Source organism: Peromyscus leucopus, chromosome 1, assembly GCF_004664715.2.
Source record: "Peromyscus leucopus breed LL Stock chromosome 1, UCI_PerLeu_2.1, whole genome shotgun sequence".
NCBI classification, from domain to species: domain Eukaryota; kingdom Metazoa; phylum Chordata; class Mammalia; order Rodentia; family Cricetidae; genus Peromyscus; species Peromyscus leucopus.
In genome coordinates, this window is record NC_051063.1 from 183,806,499 (window position 1) to 183,823,374 (window position 16,876).

At 44.7% G+C, this 16,876-nt stretch overlaps 2 protein-coding genes across 2 annotated transcripts; both read left to right on the forward strand.

Annotated features, from left to right (window-relative positions):
* Positions 1 to 3,752: 3,752 nt before the first annotated feature.
* On the forward strand, positions 3,753 to 12,187 carry LOC114685771 (zinc finger protein 582-like). The gene is made up of 6 exons (XM_028860394.2): positions 3,753 to 3,872; positions 6,545 to 6,635; positions 7,107 to 7,183; positions 8,600 to 8,726; positions 8,993 to 9,088; positions 11,991 to 12,187. Exons 3-6 carry the CDS (start codon positions 7,175 to 7,177, stop codon positions 12,185 to 12,187), a joined length of 429 nt encoding a protein of 142 aa, XP_028716227.2. The 5' UTR covers positions 3,753 to 3,872; positions 6,545 to 6,635; positions 7,107 to 7,174.
* An 80-nt stretch (positions 12,188 to 12,267) lies between these two features.
* On the forward strand, positions 12,268 to 13,052 carry LOC119086645 (zinc finger protein 582-like; the record flags this gene model as incomplete). The annotated part of the gene is given in 2 exon segments (XM_037199152.1): positions 12,268 to 12,760; positions 12,763 to 13,052. Coding segments are annotated over 2 exon segments (783 nt in total), but the record flags the coding sequence as incomplete, so codon positions are not given.
* Between the last annotated feature and the right edge of the window lie 3,824 nt (positions 13,053 to 16,876).

Here is a 16,876-nt window from a genome sequence, read left to right on the forward strand (position 1 = left end):
TATTGTAACATTATCACAATGTTTTGCGCCAATTTTATAAACTTCACAGTGCAATATGTGTTCCTTTTCTGAGGCAAACCAAAGGTATATTTCTCAAAGTTTTGCTGCTAACAGCAGCGTTGATGGAGGATTTTTTATACATTTGTAATAGATAGAAATAAACCAGAAAGAAAGAAGAAAAAAAATGTGGTGGAGGAAAAGGTGAACACTGCAAGAATACTCAAAAGGGCTGAGAGTTGCAAACGCCAAGAATGGCTTTGCATAGTAAATGGAATAGAACAGCTCTGAACTATAGCTTACTTTTCCTGGTTTGGTCTGACAGAATGATTGAATGCTTTTGTACAAAAATCAGAGCCTTAAAAACAAGGATTTGGTGAGATTGTAAAATGGTGTGCCACTTTGGCAAAACAGTTTGGTGGTTGGTCAAAATGCAAAACATTGTTACTCTGTTACTCAACAATTCTACCCTTAGGAATATATCCTCAAACTACTGAAAATGTGCACCTATGAAACATGTACATGAAAGTTTACAGCAGTGTGTTGCTAATAGTAAAAAAGTTAAAACAACTCAAATAGCTATCAAATACTGGAGAGAAATAAAATGTGGCTTATTCATACAATAGAATATTATTAAGACATAAAAATGAATGAGAAACTGACAGGTTAAATGACTTTGGTGAACCTTCATAATTTCATTTGTAGATCTTTCCATTTCTAATTTATAAATACATTTGGGGTTATAAATTATAAATGTACTGCCTCCTGTCAACACTGTATACTTCTATTTGATGATTTCTGTGTCAAACATTATATGGAAATGTTTCCAAGTATTTTCTGTATTAACTGTGAATGAATAGAACAAAATAAATTGCCTGTGATGGAAAAAAAAAAAAAAGAAAAACCCAAACAAACATATTTTGCTAAAGTAAAAAGGGGGAACTAGGGATTCTTCATTCCTCTCCACATTCTATTCTTTCCCTTGTTTTACATATTTTAAATTTTTTATTGGTGGACTCTGCTGGAGGATCCGATGCAGATAAGCACCGGAGGGCTCCTGTTACAAATCACCCTCTGGTGCAATGGAAGGATCTTTCTACTGGCACTTGGAGGGGACCCAATCCAGTGTTGGCGTGGGCCCGGGGATCTGTTTATGTCTTTCCTCAGGACAATGAGGTTCCTCTTTGGATTCCTGAGTGCTGAGTGCACCCTGTGGCTGCTGCTGAAGCCCAACATAGCAGAGACCTATTGGGCTTTCATGAAAAACTCTCCACTTCTGATGCCAATGGGGATTGAGAGCCCGATATGGCCAACTTTGGCAAGCATTAACTTAAGCCTAGGAACTGTAACCATGTGGTTGGATTCTCCAGAAGGTAATGTATGGTAACTGCTTTTTCAAGTATGTTTGAGAATGTGTCACCCAGACACCTTGGAGAGTAAGGATAACCCTGAAGGTCACTGACCTCTATTTGTTAATAGTTGCATGCCAGCTAAGCCTTTTCATTTTCAAAATCCTCTTCAAGCTGGTGTAATACATACTTTTCAGGAGTGTCTCTGTGCAACATTTATTGGCCTCTTGAAATTGATTTAGCACCCTTTGAAGATATCTTAAAATTTATCAGCCTAGCTGGGCATTGGAGGCCTTTAATCTCAGCCCTTGGGAGGCAGAGCCAGACAGATCTCTGTGAGTTCGACGCCAGCCTGGGCTACCAAGTGAGCTCCAGGAAAAGTGCAAAGCTACACAGAGAAACCCTGTCTTGAAACCCCCCCCCCACAAAAAAAAATTATCAGCCTAAATGTAGCCATTATAAGACCATTAGTTATGCTCCTTGTGAGCTACCTGTTTTTTCTTTATGGTTCTTATTTGTTCTTTTGCAGAGCTGCCTGAATAAGTCATGCTGGGATCAAGAAAAATGGACCTTGGCAGTTTGTGTTCCTGGAGTTGTATCCATGCCAGTGGATGTCCACACGATCCAGAAGAGAATTTGACATTGCTGCTGCCGTTGTTGCTGTTATAGCAGTGGTGGCCACCACTGCTACTGTTTCTGGGATTACCATTTCACAATTGCTTACTACAGCCAGCATAGTGGAGACCCTGGCAACAAAAGTAGCTACCACAGTTAGTTAATCTTTCATTTTATTAGGCATGATAAATTTAATTCAATAGTTATATACATTTTGATTGGCTTTTAAAACTATAAATATATAAACTCAAGTTCCATGTGGTTTTGGGATACCATCTTACAAGGACTCCAATGTGCAATAAGGCTGGTTAAGGAAGGGAATGGCTCAGTTGCCTTTAGCCTACTGGCTATGGGTGGGTTAGGACCTCTGTTGGTCTTTTCTGTGTTGAACACACAGATTGCAAGCCCAGCGTCACTTTGAGATCTTTGGCAGCAGTTAACTCTGCAGCTCACACATGATTCAGCCTGAATGATAAAGTATTCAGAGATGGGTAATTCCTGGGGGGTGCTCACCAACCTAAGACAGAGTGCCTGTTTGGCCTGGGCAGGCGTCTCCAGACCTGCCGATGTCCCATGCAACCTAAGTCAGAAGCTCATTTTTTTAGTAAAAGGGGGACCTGTAGCCCCCCCCCCCATTTTGGGTAACTGTTGTCTTGCTTGCTGACCTTGACCTTGATATCCTCCCTATGCCAATTCCCTCCAGGGTTTCACCCTCCTGAATGCCTAAGGGAAATTCCTTGTCTATGTGTCCGGCATAATGGGCGTTAACAGCTTAGATGCAAGATTGTAAAACATCTGTAGTGAACTTCTGCCTCCAGGGTTCTCCCATTGTTCTGTAAGCCTCTATTCAAGACCTCCTCCCTCCTTCAATAAACGACATTCGGCCTAGCAAGCACAAGGCCCTGGGTTCAGTCCTCAGCTCTGAAAAAAAGAAAAGAAAAAGAGAAAAAGAAAGAAAAACATAACACAACAAAACAAAAAACTACAAAAACACCTTGGATCTCTCAGTCCCTCTCTACTCCTTTCTGTAAGTCTCCTCTGTCCTCTCTATGACTAATTCCTGTCAACTAGTCATTGGTTCCAGCCCCCAATCCAAGGTGTGAGCAAATATCCCACAACATAGCTTTATATGGCACTCTAACTCCAGGTTCAAGGGACCAACAACCTCTTCTGACAGCATTCACTCCTACACACACACACACACACACACACACACACACACACACACTAAAAAAAAAAACAAAAAAAAACCAAAAACCAAAACAAACCAACAAACAAAAAAATCAATGCTCTATTCCTGTGAAGATACACCATGGCTAATCATATATCATCTGCAAAAATAAACTTTTATTTCTTATCTTGTGGTGTCTACATTACCTTGCTTCAATCTTGGGTGTACAACAGTAGGGTTTTGTTTTGTTTCCCAATTAATTGAAATGTTAGCTGTAGATCTTCTATAAATGGAAAACTTTTCAGTCACATTTTCACAAGTGTGCATCCACGGTTAACCGTGCCCAGTTTGCATACCAAACAACTCACACAGGATTAAAATCAAACAGCACACTTAGTCCCAAGAGTTACTGTATACACTGCCATGGCCACGCACTCATAGCCAGAGAAGGAATCACGCGCGACTTTCAGCAGAAGACTACGGGATTAGGGATTCGAACACCCTTCCACATCTCAGCACATAGGCTCACAAAACCCCTTACACCTGCTTAGGCCGCTTGGCAGCCTGGAGACTACATTTCCCAGAAAGGACTGCGACGTTAGCGCCAGAGGCGCTTCTGCGCTTGCGCCTTCTTCCGGCATCGAGCAGCGAGTCCGCTGGTATTGAGGCGGTAATCGGGCTGTGGGCAGTGGGCAGGCAGACCAAGGAGGAAACAAATGGAGTTATCCGGAAGCTCCGCGGTGAGTAAGGGAGCAGGCGCCGCGGACCAAGAGTCTCAGCCTTCAGATTAATCGCGATGCCTGGACCCACCGTTTTTCATAGGCTTCCCGGTCTTGGACTACATTTCCCGTCGTCCCCCGCGGCTAGCGCTCAGTTGGTGCCCCCTTCTTGTGCCCAATTTCTCAGCTAACCTGGTAGACCTAGGGCAGTTTGGGAAGGTTCCTCCACCTTCTGAAATTAAGGATGTTTTGCGTTTAACACTACGTTTGCCTTTGTGTATCCTGAGACGAAGTATTTTATTATACATATATATTATTACATATTAGAGCAGATCTTGAGTTGATTAAAGTACATTTACAGTAAAAATTTTTAAAAGGATTTACTTATTTGTGTGTGTGTGTGTGGTGTGGTGTAGTGTGTGTGTGTGTGTGTGTGTGTGTGTGTGTGTGTGTGTGTGTGTGTGTGTGTGTGTGTGTTGCTTGCATGCAGTGTCCACAGAGACCAGAAGTTATAGGTTGGTAGTTGCCATGTGGGTGCTGGAACCCTAACATGGGTCCTCCCCAAGGGCAGCAAGTTCTTTGAACCCGCTGAGCCACCTCCTCAGCACCTACATTGTTTTTGTTTTTGTTTTTGTTTTCGAGACAGGGTTTCTCTGTGTAGTTTTGGCGCCTGTCCTGGATCTTGCGCTGTAGATCAGGCTGGCCTCGAAATCACAGAGGCGCCACCACCGCCCGGGTTCAGCCCCCTACATTTTTAAACAGGGTTAAACACAGGACTTAATAGACATTTAGAAAAGAATAAGACAAACCCAAGTGTGAGTATAGCCTTTTAAAGGGAGATCTTGGTTTATATGATATATGTTGCAGGACCCCAAAAACATTTAGAACCATAGAGCCACTGGTTTAGAAGCAACACTTAGGGCCATCTAAATGATCTTGTTTTAGGTCCGTTGTCCAGCAGTGAAGACAGTGTTGAGTGAGTCCTGGGCTGTCCCTACGATAGGATGTTGTGCCGGTGATGAAATGGTGCTTATAAAAGTGTAACAAGGGCGCACTTCCCATTACATCACGCTAAGGACCTTTCATAATTATTTCACTTACAAACTAGAAATGTCTGTGACGTGACAGGTATTCCTTTATGATCCTTTACAAGGTAGCATTTCTTTAATGAACTCAAGAAGTGGTTAAATGGTAACACTACAAAACTTTGGATTTTTTTTTTGTTGGTTTTTGTGGGGGCCATTGTGTGCCCTAAACACCCTAGTGGAGGTCAGAGGACAGCTTGTAGGAGTGGGTTCTCTCCTTCCACCATGTGGGTTGTGGGAATCAAACTTTACAGCAAGTGCCTTTACCCAGTGAGCCATTTCATTAGCCACCTAGGATGTTTTTCTCTTCCATGCTTTGTTTTCTTGTTTTGAACCCATGTACCAGTAGTGGTTGGATTTCTTTTTGCCAAATGTTCTTATAATTGTGCAAATGATCTAGTTGTGAATAACTTCTTAATAACTGATGGTTTTGTTTTTTGGGTTTGTTTGTTTTTGTTTTGTTTTTTGAGATAGGTTTTCTCTGTGTAGCTCATCCTGGAACTAGCTTTGTAGACCATGCTGGTCTCAAACTCAGAGATCTTCCTGCCTCTGCCTCCTGAGAGCTGGGATTAAAGGTGTGTGCCATCGCTCGGCAATAACTGTGGAATAATCTTTTATACTGTGTGAATATATGTCACTGTGATTGTTTTAATAAAGAAGGTGACTGAACTGGCCATAGCTGAACAGAATAAATTTAGGCGGGAGAGCTAAAATGAGATTGCTGGGAGGAAGAAGGGCAGAGCTGGGTATTCGCCAGCAAATAGAAACAAGATGGGCATGCCGTACTGAGAAAAGGTACAAGCCACATGGAAAAACATAGATAAGAAATATGGGTTAATTTAAACGTAAGAGGTAGTAACAAACCTGAGCTATTTGCCAAGCATTTGTAATTAATATAATCCTCTGTGTGATAACTTGGGAATGGCGGCCAGGAAAGAAAAGTCTGCCAGCAAATAACTGATGCTTTTAATTTCTTTTAAAAAAAATTTTTTTTTGAGAGGGAAAGTCTATGTAGCCTGGAACTCACAGAGATACACTTGCCTCTTCCTCCTGAGTGCTGGGATTAAAGGTGTGTGTCACTATGCCCAGCCCTCAATATCATTTTTTTTTAAAGATTATTTATTTACTATGTATAAAGCATGTATGACTGCAGGCCAGAAGAGGGCACCAGATCTTGTTATAGATGGTTGTGAGCCACCATGTGGTTGCTAGGAATTGAACTCAGGACCTCTGGAAGAGCAGTCAGTGCTCTTAACCTCTGAGCCATCTCTCCAGCCCGTCATTTTGTTTTTAAAGATTGTGTGTGAGTGGGTTTGTGATTGTGAGTGCGGTTGCTTGAGGAGTCCAGAAGAGGATGTGGGATCTCTTGGAGCTGGAGTTACAGGCAGTTGCAAATTGCCTGATGTGGGTGCTGGAAACTGAACCAAGTCCTCTCTGCAGGAGCAGCAAGTGCTCTTAACCACTGAGCCATTTCTTACCCCCTCAAACTCAAGTTTGATTATTGGTGTCATATTCTATTATTGTGGCTATGCTAAAATCAATTCCACACTTACCTACTTGCAGTCTTAACCTATTTATGTACTAATTTGGTGCATTTTTCTTCAACAGACATGACTGCTGTGTCTCTGGAAGGATATGTTTATGTTCTGATGATGGAGTCCTGGCGCCGCCCATCTAATTGTCCAATTCTTGACACCAGGTAGGCCCAGTTTGAGCTGTGGAGTTCTTTATGAATTTGGAAGTTGGAGAAATAGCCAGGGTGACTTCAGAGTGGTTCCATTTGCTGTGTGGGAGATTAAATGGCTGAGTCCTGTGAATGCTTCATTTCAGGTCTAGGACTACGTACATTATGCAAGTTCTCCTTACTCACTCCCTGGGTGAGGAGAGCTTTCCTGTCCTTTGAGTAATGTATGGGTCTCCATCACTGGGACAGGTCTGAGGACCCCTGAGTTTTGCACCACCTGCAGAATTTGAGGAAAGTGGGGGAGAAAGGACCACTCATGCTGTGCCGTCTCAGCAGCAGTTAAAGTAGGCTGCTGGTGTTGGGTATCGGTTTATCCTAGCTCTCTATAAGTTAACGGGCGGTCAGAAACAGGTGCAAACATGACCCTGGCGTTCAGGGAGCTTCCAGGCAGGCTTAGACCTTCGTGTTTACTCTTTCCTCCCTCAGCTCTGACATCTAAGGACTCTGTCCTTCCCCAAGAGGAAGACCCATCAGCCCTTGAACTCCCGGAAGTCATGCCTCTCGTGAGTTTTTAAAATCATGTAAATATTTGTTATCCTGAAACTTCCCACCCAGATCCCACCAGTTAATCTGGTCCCCTGAGGTCTGTTTTAGGGAGTAAACGAGATGGTGGGATGATAGGCTGGGCTATGTTTTGGTTTTTTGAGACAGGATTTCTTTGTGTAGCCCCGGCTGTCTTGGAAGTCACTCTCTGGACCAGTCTGGCCTCGAATTCACAGAGATCCACCTGCCTCTGCCTCCTGAGTGCTGGGGTTAAAAGTGTACCACCACCACCAGGCCCAAGCTAAGCCCTTTCTTATTGCTCCATCTTCTCTGACACATGTCATTCTGGAGTGCTGTAGATTCATTCTGTAGTGAAATTTTCTGAGCAGACCTCCATTTCCCTGCCTGCATGAGATGGGAGCATCCTTGTAGGAGCTAAGATTTGAAAGAAGAGAGAGCGGTCGCACAGGGAAACAAGTGGCATTCGGCACCCTTTCAGCCTGTGGAAGTGATTGACATTTGGGTGTGGTGGAGACCTAGTTGGGAATCCAGAGATTAGATGCCAGAGTATGATCTGATTCGAGGTTACACCAAACCTTTGGGTCTTTCTCCATTATCTTCTTCGGCTTAAGCACAAGAGAAATACAGAGCTGAGGCTCATGGGAATAGCAAATGAGATTCTCAGCCTGGTGGGTTGATGGGTGGGTTCTCAGAGCTTGGAAGAGCTTTAGAGATTCGATCCGTACTTCGGTTCCAAAATAGGAGGATGTTTTATTCTTTTCATTTAGGAAGTTGTACAGTCAATGAAAGTAGTCTTCATTCATTGTCTCATGAAGAAGGTGCTTGTGCTGTGTTCTGATGTCATGGTGAACTGAGCTTGGCAACAAACTCTTGACTAAGATGAAGCTCCTCCCTCTGAGATACACAGGTTTTTCTTCCGAGACAGGGTCTTACTGTGTCTCACTAGCTGGCCTGGAACTCAGTTTGTAGATCAGACTGTGGCCTCAGACTCACAGTAATTCACCTGTTTCTGCTTCTGGAGTGCTGGTATTACAGGCGTGTGGTACCATGGTGGCTATGGTTTTTTAAAAGATTTTCTTAAAATCTTTAGGGAAAAGTTCATCAAGTATCTTTGTCACAAAATAGAAACGATATTTCTAACCTGAACTGAGAATTTATGAAAACTCCATTTAACCTTTAATTTTCATCCCAGACCTATACATGGGAGTGGTGGTCTGCAGCAAAATGGAGTGTATGAAAATATTTTAAGACTGTGTCTTCCTTGTGCTCATTTTTTTGTTGTTGACAACCAACCCCAGCTGCTTTGTTCACCAGAACCACCCGTTTCTACAGAGACCTCCTCCAGCTCCTCTCACCCCACTGGGAAACACCCCCTTGAATGAAATAGTCACGCGCCGTTCACCCTCTTGTTTCAGGGTTCAGAACTGTTCAGGGATGTGGCCATAACTTTCTCCCACGAAGAATGGGAGTGCCTCCAGCCTGCTCAGAAGGACTTGTACAGAGAGGTGATGCTGGAAAACTACGGCCATCTGGTCTCACTGGGTAAAGTGGTCTGGTCCGTTAGTCTGGGTCGTCCTGGGCATGCCCCTGCCTTGTCAGCTATTGGTACCTTTCAGTTCCACGACCGCCCACTCCGGAGTATACAAAAGGCAGCAGCCAATTGCTTGAAGTCGGGTCCTCCGACTGTTAGGTTTTCTTTTCGTCCTTTCTGCAACTCTCTCCCTGCTCAGTGACAGAGCCCTGGATCTGAATTCCAAGGCCTCTCAGTCTGACCATATGGTGTGTAGTTTTTCTTTCCTCTTCTTCAGGTCTTACCATATCCAAACCCGATGTGATAGCCATCCTAGAGCAAGGAAGGGAGCCTTGGCTAGAGGAGAGGGGCACAGCAGGAGGCCTGCGTTCAGGTGAGTGCTGGGACTAGAAACCCAGGAGACTTCCGTATTATTGCCATATTGTGGCGTTAAGAGTTAAGCAGAAATCACCAGTAGAACGCTCTTCAGATAGTTTTATATAGTATGGCATTACGGAAGGCCTTACTTAGAAGAGTGAAAACGTGCCCCTGGAGTAACCCCAGTCATGCTAGGTGGATCCGGGAGAGAGAACGGCATCTTGGAGAAAGGAGTGCTCTCAGAGGCATTTCTATAGAGGTAGCCAAAGTGTTTTTCCCCACACGGCCGGAAGAGAGCAAGCACTCAAAGTCACCGTAGTTTCCTGCAACTGTGTCCGTGTTTGATGTCCTCGGCTGTTCGCACAGTCTTCTGTACATCAGGCTGCACTCCTGGCCGCCGTCCTTTGTAACACGATAACCAGCTGTTCTAGCCTCTGAGTGGGTCAGCATGTAAGTGGGCACCCGAGTATTTGGAGTCTGTCTCTCCATGTGGTCAGGCCCAGCAGACACCTATTGCTTTTCTAGTTTGTGACCTTTTTGTATACCTCTGTAGCTTTCTCTCAGTCGTTCACAATAAAGTGAAACTGAGCGGGAGGTGGTGGCCCACGTCTTTAATTCCAGCATTCGGGAGGCAGAGGCAGGTGGATCTCCATGAGTTCGCGGCCAGCCTGGTCTCAAAAGCGAGTTCCAGGAAAGGTGCAAAGCTACACAGAGAAACCCTGTCTCGAAAAACCAAAAATAATAAATAAATAAATAAATAAATAAATAAATAAATAAATAAATAAAAAAATAAATAAAGTGAAACTGATGTGACGCAGGGTCTGTGTGGTCCTCTGGGGCCATCTGCTTCACGAGCTTTATGAATGTACGCAGAAGCAGTCGTCACTTTGGCCATGGTTCCTTGCGCCATCATATAAATGAGTCTTTAACTCAGTGAGGTCGGTTGCTGTGGTTACAGTGTAGCTGGCCACTTCACGGGCCAGGTAGGATTGGATGAAGTACACCACGGAGCCTTTAAGAAGTATTTTCCTTATGTGTGTGTGTGTGTGTGTGGAATGTCAGTACACGCATTTGGAGACAACTTTTGGGAGCAGATCTCTCACCTTCCTGAGGCTTCTCATTTTGAGAAGAAGTTTCTCATTTTGGCCAGGCTTCGAATCCAGGATAGTTCCAGGAGCTTCCAGCTGATTCTCTTGTTTTTGCCTCTCATCTAACTGTAGGAGTGCTGGCATTACAGATGTGAGCCAGGGCATCTGACTTCTGGGTCTGGGATTGAACTCGGGTCGTCAGGCTTTCGTGGCAGGTGTACTTACCCACTGCGCTATCTTGCCTGCCCCCCAACCCCCATGCAGTTTTTTGCTTATAATCTGGATAAGAGCAAGACATGATGTTGTAGAAGGGTCTCATCCCCCAGTAAACTGAGCTCGAAACGAGACACAAGGTCATTCTTTTTCCAACATTCCTTTTAAATAATGGCAAAGTTCCAGAGTTGGCAGTGGCCATGGTGGTTACTTAGGGTTCAGCTTAGAGGAAACCACAGGAGAAGGTGGTGACCGGATGTACCAAAGGATAGCTGCTGTGTTGTTACCATGTCCTGGTAGGCAAGTGTGTCAGCGTGCCCTTTGGTTTAGTTTTTTTCTCCCACACATGCCCTTAAGTACTCAGGTAGGTCAAGGATCCAGTCACACACCCTTCCCATCACTTCTTTTTAAAGGTATGATAAAATACACATAACAGAAGCTACCATCTAAACCATTCTTTAAGCATACAGTTCAGCAATATTAAGGACATTCACATTGGCAACCATCACCTGATCCCTCCACGGTGCATCCCGCAGAATCCGCATGAGTTTTGCAGAGTATAATTTACACCGGATAAAATGTACACCCCTTACGTGCAGTACTGATGAATGCTGGCAGGTTTGTACGCCTGTGTTACCCCCACCAAATCAAGAGGACGGGTTCTTGTACCTGTTCCCTGTTCCTGCACAACCCCTGAAGCCCTACCGGGAAGCTGGCCATTGGCAGAAGTCACTCTTGATTATATTTCTGTTTTTGTGGAATCTGCTAGTGTGTTTCTAAACATGGCTCAGAGCTACACTGATGTTTTAGAAGCATCGCAACACTGCTTTCCTCCCGCTCCTCATTTCTAATGTTGCCTCTTCCACCTCTCTGTTTGCCTGATTTCGGATTGCTTAGCCATAGTCAAGAGTGTATAGGTGTCGGAGCTTCCAGTACTTTTTAAAAGTCTGGCAAGGATTTATTAGAAAGGTCATTAGTGGCTGGGCAGTGGTGGCGCACGCCTTTAATCCCAGCACTTGGGAGGCAGAGGCAGACAGATCGCTGTGAGTTCGAGGCCAGCCTGGTCTACAGAGCGAGTTCCAGGGCTACACAAAGGAACCCTGTCTCAAAAAAAAACCAAAACCAAAACCACAACAACAAAAGAAAAGAAAAAAACAAAGAAAGGTCATTAGTCATAGTGAATAAAACCATGAACAGGTAATTAATTATAGGTGCTGGGCCCCCAATACAAGTTAGAATCTAATAAACATCAGGGTGGTTCCAAGGGCAATCTTAGCTGTGTTTTGCTCGGCCAGATCACCCACAAACACAGAAATGACTCTTCATGCCCGCCTCCCCCCATGATTGCTTGGCTAGACATTGGAAAGAAATCTTCCCCCAAACAGTCGCATGTATAAAGGCTCCTGCCTTTCCAGCTGTCCTCGTGGGACGCTTGTGTGAGACAGACACCGCCAAGTTGGGAACCCTGACGAGAATGCTGAGCGGTGGCATGGAGGAGGCGTGAGCAGAGGCGTGTGTCTCTCACTGGTGATCCCCCGAGAACCTGCCAGCTTCCACCGTAGGTTCTTCTCCTGGAAAAAGAAAAATGACCATTTTCCGTTTCACTTCCGTTTTCAGCATTGGAACCTGGATACGGTGCCAAAATACTGTCTGCAAAGCCACACGTTAATGAAATGGAGTCGCCACGGTGGGGGATAATGGGAGGCTTGCAAGCTGTGGTCTTGAGAGCTCGAGCTTCCAGGATGATGGGGAAGACGAAGGCCTGTTTGACAGAGGACCAGGAAATCCAGAGAGAAATGCCAGTCCCATGTTAATCAGTCATGAGGAAATGCCCGCTTTAAAGCAGCAAGCACCTCTTTACTTTTTCCCAGAGAAAGTCCTGCCGATATAATAAACGCAAAAAAGACTTGTGGCACAAGGAATTCGAATCAATCAAGGAATTCCTACTAGTGAGAAGCCCTACAAATGTAGGGAGTGTGGGCAGGCCTTTAAATACGGTTCACGACTAACCCAGCATGAGAATATCCATTCTGGCAAGAAGCCTTATGAATGTAAAGAATGTGGGAAGGCCTTCAATTCTGGCTCAAATTTCATACAACACCAGAGGGTTCATTCAGGTGAGAAACCTTACGAATGTAAAGACTGTGCTAAAGCCTTCAGTCGGAGCTCACAGCTCATTGAGCACCAGCGAATCCATACCGGGGAGAAACCCTATCAATGTAAGGACTGTGGCAAGGCCTTCAATCGGATCTCGCATCTTAAAGTCCATCACAGGATTCATACCGGTGAAAAGCCCTACGTGTGTAAGGAGTGTGGGAAGACCTTTAGTCATAGGTCTCAGCTGATTCAGCATCAGACTGTTCACACTGGCAAGAAACTCTTCGAATGTAAGACTGTGGGAAGGCTTTTAACCAAGGATCCACTCTTATCCGACATCGGCGAATTCATACTGGAGAGAAACCTTATGAGTGCAAGGCATGTGGCAAGACCTTTCGAGTGAACTCGCAGCTTAAGCAACATCAGAGAATTCACACCGGGGAGAAACCCTACCAGTGTACGGTGTGCAGTAGGGCCTTCAAGCGGGTCTCACATCTCACGGTCCATCATAAAATCCATACCCATGAGAAGCCATACGAGTTCAAGGAATGTGGGAAAGCTCCAGCCATTGCTCACAACTGAGTCAACATCAGGTGAGCTGTTCCAAGGAAAAGCCTACAAGGGATGTGGCAGGAGCGTACGTCACGATCCAGCTACCGTTCAGCCTCCCAGACGGCGCAATAGAGGAACGCGTGTGAACATAATAAATGTAGAAAAGCCGTCCTCGGCCCTTACCCGCTATTAATCATCAGGGAGTTTTGTGCTGGCAAGCAACCACAGGAATGGAAATAATACAAGGAGCCCATTAGCGTAGGGCGATTACGGCCGGTGCATCTTGGAGAAAGGAGAGCTCAGTGTACTGCTAATAAGATGCCTCAATTTAGAGTTTTCTAAATCAATTAACAGGGAAAGGTTGGAAATAGTTTTGTCTCCCAACACTCCACAGAATCTAGTCATGGGATTTTTATGTGTCTTTTTTGTTTGTTTTGTTTTGTTTTTGAGATACAGTCTCTAATTTAGGCTCGGCTGGCCCAGAATTTGCTATGTAGACCAGGCTGGCCTGGAACTCCTGATCTGCCTGCCTCCGCTTCTGAGTGCTGGATATTAAAAGTATGTGCCACCATGCCCAGCTTTAGTCGCAGGGAAGCCAAATTACTCCTGGGTCAACCAGGAGATAAATCCTGTAGACACCATGTGTGGCAATAAAAAGAACAAATCGATAATTTTACGTGCCAAGAAAGGTAAGAAATAAAGCTACATCCAGGGTGTGGTAACACACTTGAATCCTAGCACTTGGGAGGCAGAGGCTGGTAGATCTCTGTGCGTTCCAGCCAGTTGGCTGCACAGTGAGACCCTGTCATAAAACAGCAACCCACCCCCAAGAGCTATCTCCAGAGGAAGTAAAAGAATTTTATAAAGATTTCTGTGTGTATGTGTGTGTGTACACACGTGTGTATATAGAGATCAGAGGGCAACTTTGTGGAGTCACTCATTTATGTGGGTTCCAGAAGTTGAGCGTAGATTACCAGGCTTATCCACTGAGCAATCTCACTGGCCCCTTTCATAATTCAAAACACACATTTTTTTTAATCCCAGAGGAATGGTTTACAGGTTTTGAATACATGCTTCTATATGGAAATCTGAGTGAGTACTCAAACACGCTAAGTGAACGATTCAGAACTATAAAACAGCCATGCATGGTGGTACATGCTTATAATCCAGGTCTTGGGGAGCTAAGGCAGGAGGATTGCCTCAAGTTCAAGGCCAGTTTGGGCTATATATTCACACACACACACACAAATTAAACTACCAAGCACCCAGTCAACAGATAAAATGAACAAAAAAAGTAGTTTTACATCCTTTTGCAGCCCAAGGACTTGTTTCTAAATTTAGTTTTATAATTGGGGCCTGAGCAAAGTACTGCTGTGTAGCCCTGGTTGCTCTTCAATTTGGGGGCAGCCTCTTGCCTCGGTCTCACTAGTACTGGAATTATAAGGCCTGTGGCACAGTATTTGGCTCTATTTCTAGTTGAAACCGTTCACTCTGTGTAGACAATATATTTTCATGACTTCTAGACCAGAAGATGTGGAATCTGTAGGAAAAGGTCTTCTTGCCCTGTAGGTGGATTTTTCTGTCCTGGCAGCTGCTCTCAATAACCACACTGAGACATTATTAATTGCAAATGATTGGCCATTAGCTCAGGCTTGTTACTATCTAACTCTTAAATTAACCCATATTTCTTCTATGCTCTGCCACATGGCTTGGTACCTTGTCTCGGTATGGCAAGTTCATCTCCTGAGCATCTCTTGAGATGCTGAGACTCCTCTTCTTCATGCTCTCTTTTGGTCTGCCAGCGCCACCTAACCTCTACCTCTCTGGCTATAGGTCAATCAGCTTCCTTATTAACCTACTCACAGTGACATATATTCACACATGGCAAAGGAATATCCCACACTGCCCTGTGTCTGATTCTTACATTACTCTCAGTTACTTCTTCCTATTTCAGGAACAGTCTTGATTTTGGACAGGGTTTCTTAGTTTCTACATGTCTAGATTGGTTTTGGGCCATCCTTTGGTCTTGTGTCACTGGTAGATTTTAACTGCTTACCCAGTTATTGTTAGCATCTGCTTCTTGCTTTAGAATCTGAAGATAGGCTGGGCATGGTGGCAGAGGGCAGTCTGGTTTACAGAGCTAGTTCCAGGACATCCAGGGTTACACAGAGAAACCTATCTCAAAAAACAAACCAAACAAAATCTGAAGATAGCAGATTCGAATTTTCCAGCCTCCTGTGCATCTCAAGAGTGGCAAGTGTGTCTCTGTGTTGGCTGTTGGGCTCTTCTGGGGGCTTCTGGAAAAGAACTTCATGTTTTAATGAAAGAAATGCTATCCTATCAAACTGATTTGCAACAAGAAGCCATCCTTCAGGATGAAGGGCCTTTGATGGCACTCAATGAGAAGGAACAAATAGCTGCATCCTCCAAGAGATGCCCCAACCTAGTGCCAGACCTAGCCCTCCCACGTCAGTCATTAACAAAACATTATGCCTGCCGGGTGGAGGTGGCACATGCCTTTAATCCCAGCACTCAGGAGGCAGAGTCAGGTGGATCTCTGTGAGTTCGAGGCCAGCCTGGTCTACAGAGCAAGATCCAGGACAGGCACCAAAACTACACAGAGAAACCCTGTCTTGAAAAACATAATGCCTCATACATATACTTTCCCACCAACCACTTTGATGGAGGCTATCCCCCAGTTGAGATTCTTCAGATGATTCTAGCTTGGGTCCAGTTGAAATACAATCTCTCTGCTGGGTGGCACACACCTTTAATTCCAGCACTCCAGAGACCAAGGTAGGGAGAATCTCTGAGTTTGAGGCCAGCCTGGTCTACAGAGTGAGTTTTAGGACAGCCAAGGCTACACAATGAAACCTTGACTTAAAAAACAAAAACAAAACAGAAAAGAACAAAAAGAAAATCTAGCCCAGGCAGCACACCCTATGTACCTTGAGTAGCCAGTGTGTGACGTCGTCTCACATTCTTAGGCTCTTCCTTGCTATTTTGCCACAGTACCACAATCCCAAAAGACATACCTAATTTTTTAAAACCTCAACAAGGCAATCACATTCTGCAGTATTTTCTGACTTGTGTCTTCATGATTTTTCAAACAAAGGTTTTTGTATGTTCACATATCAGCTGACATTGTGGAAATCCGCCGACGTTGTGAAAATCCGCCATGGTTGGGGGCTGGAGGGATGGATCAGTGGTTAAGAGCACTAGCTGCTCTTCCAGAGGTCCTGAGTTCAATGCCCAGCAACCATATGGTGGCTCACAACCATCTGTAATGAGATCTGGTGCCCTCTTCTGGCCTGCAGGCAGACATAGAGGCAAAACACTGTATAATAATAATAAAATCAATCTTAAAAAAAGAAAATGGTTGTCTCTCCATTTCTCTGTTGCTGAATACCCAGGTTGCATCTGAATTTCTGATGCTTTAAAAATTTGTGATGAGTACCTTGTCCATGTTTTTTGGGTGGTGGGGGTGGGGTGGTTGTGGTGGTGGTGGGGTGGTTGTGGGGGGTGGTGGTGGGGTAGATACAGCCACAAGATTCTCTCCAGGCTAGAGATCTACCAGTAGGTACCTAGATGGTGCAGCCTCCCTCCCTGCAACCCAGCTTGAGAACTGCGCTGGGTCTGGACCCCTGCCACCATTTACACCATTGAACTGCCGCTGACTGTCAGTTCTCACCAGTGAATTGGACCGAGGCTCTTAGGGAGACCTCTGGGAATCAAAATCCCATTGAGTGGGTGGCCTTTTAGGAGTCCTTGAGAAGGATGTTTTCCATCATCCCTTCCAGTGAAATTAGAATTGGTCTGGGAGCCAGGCCTACTGAGTACATGAGCACACTGTT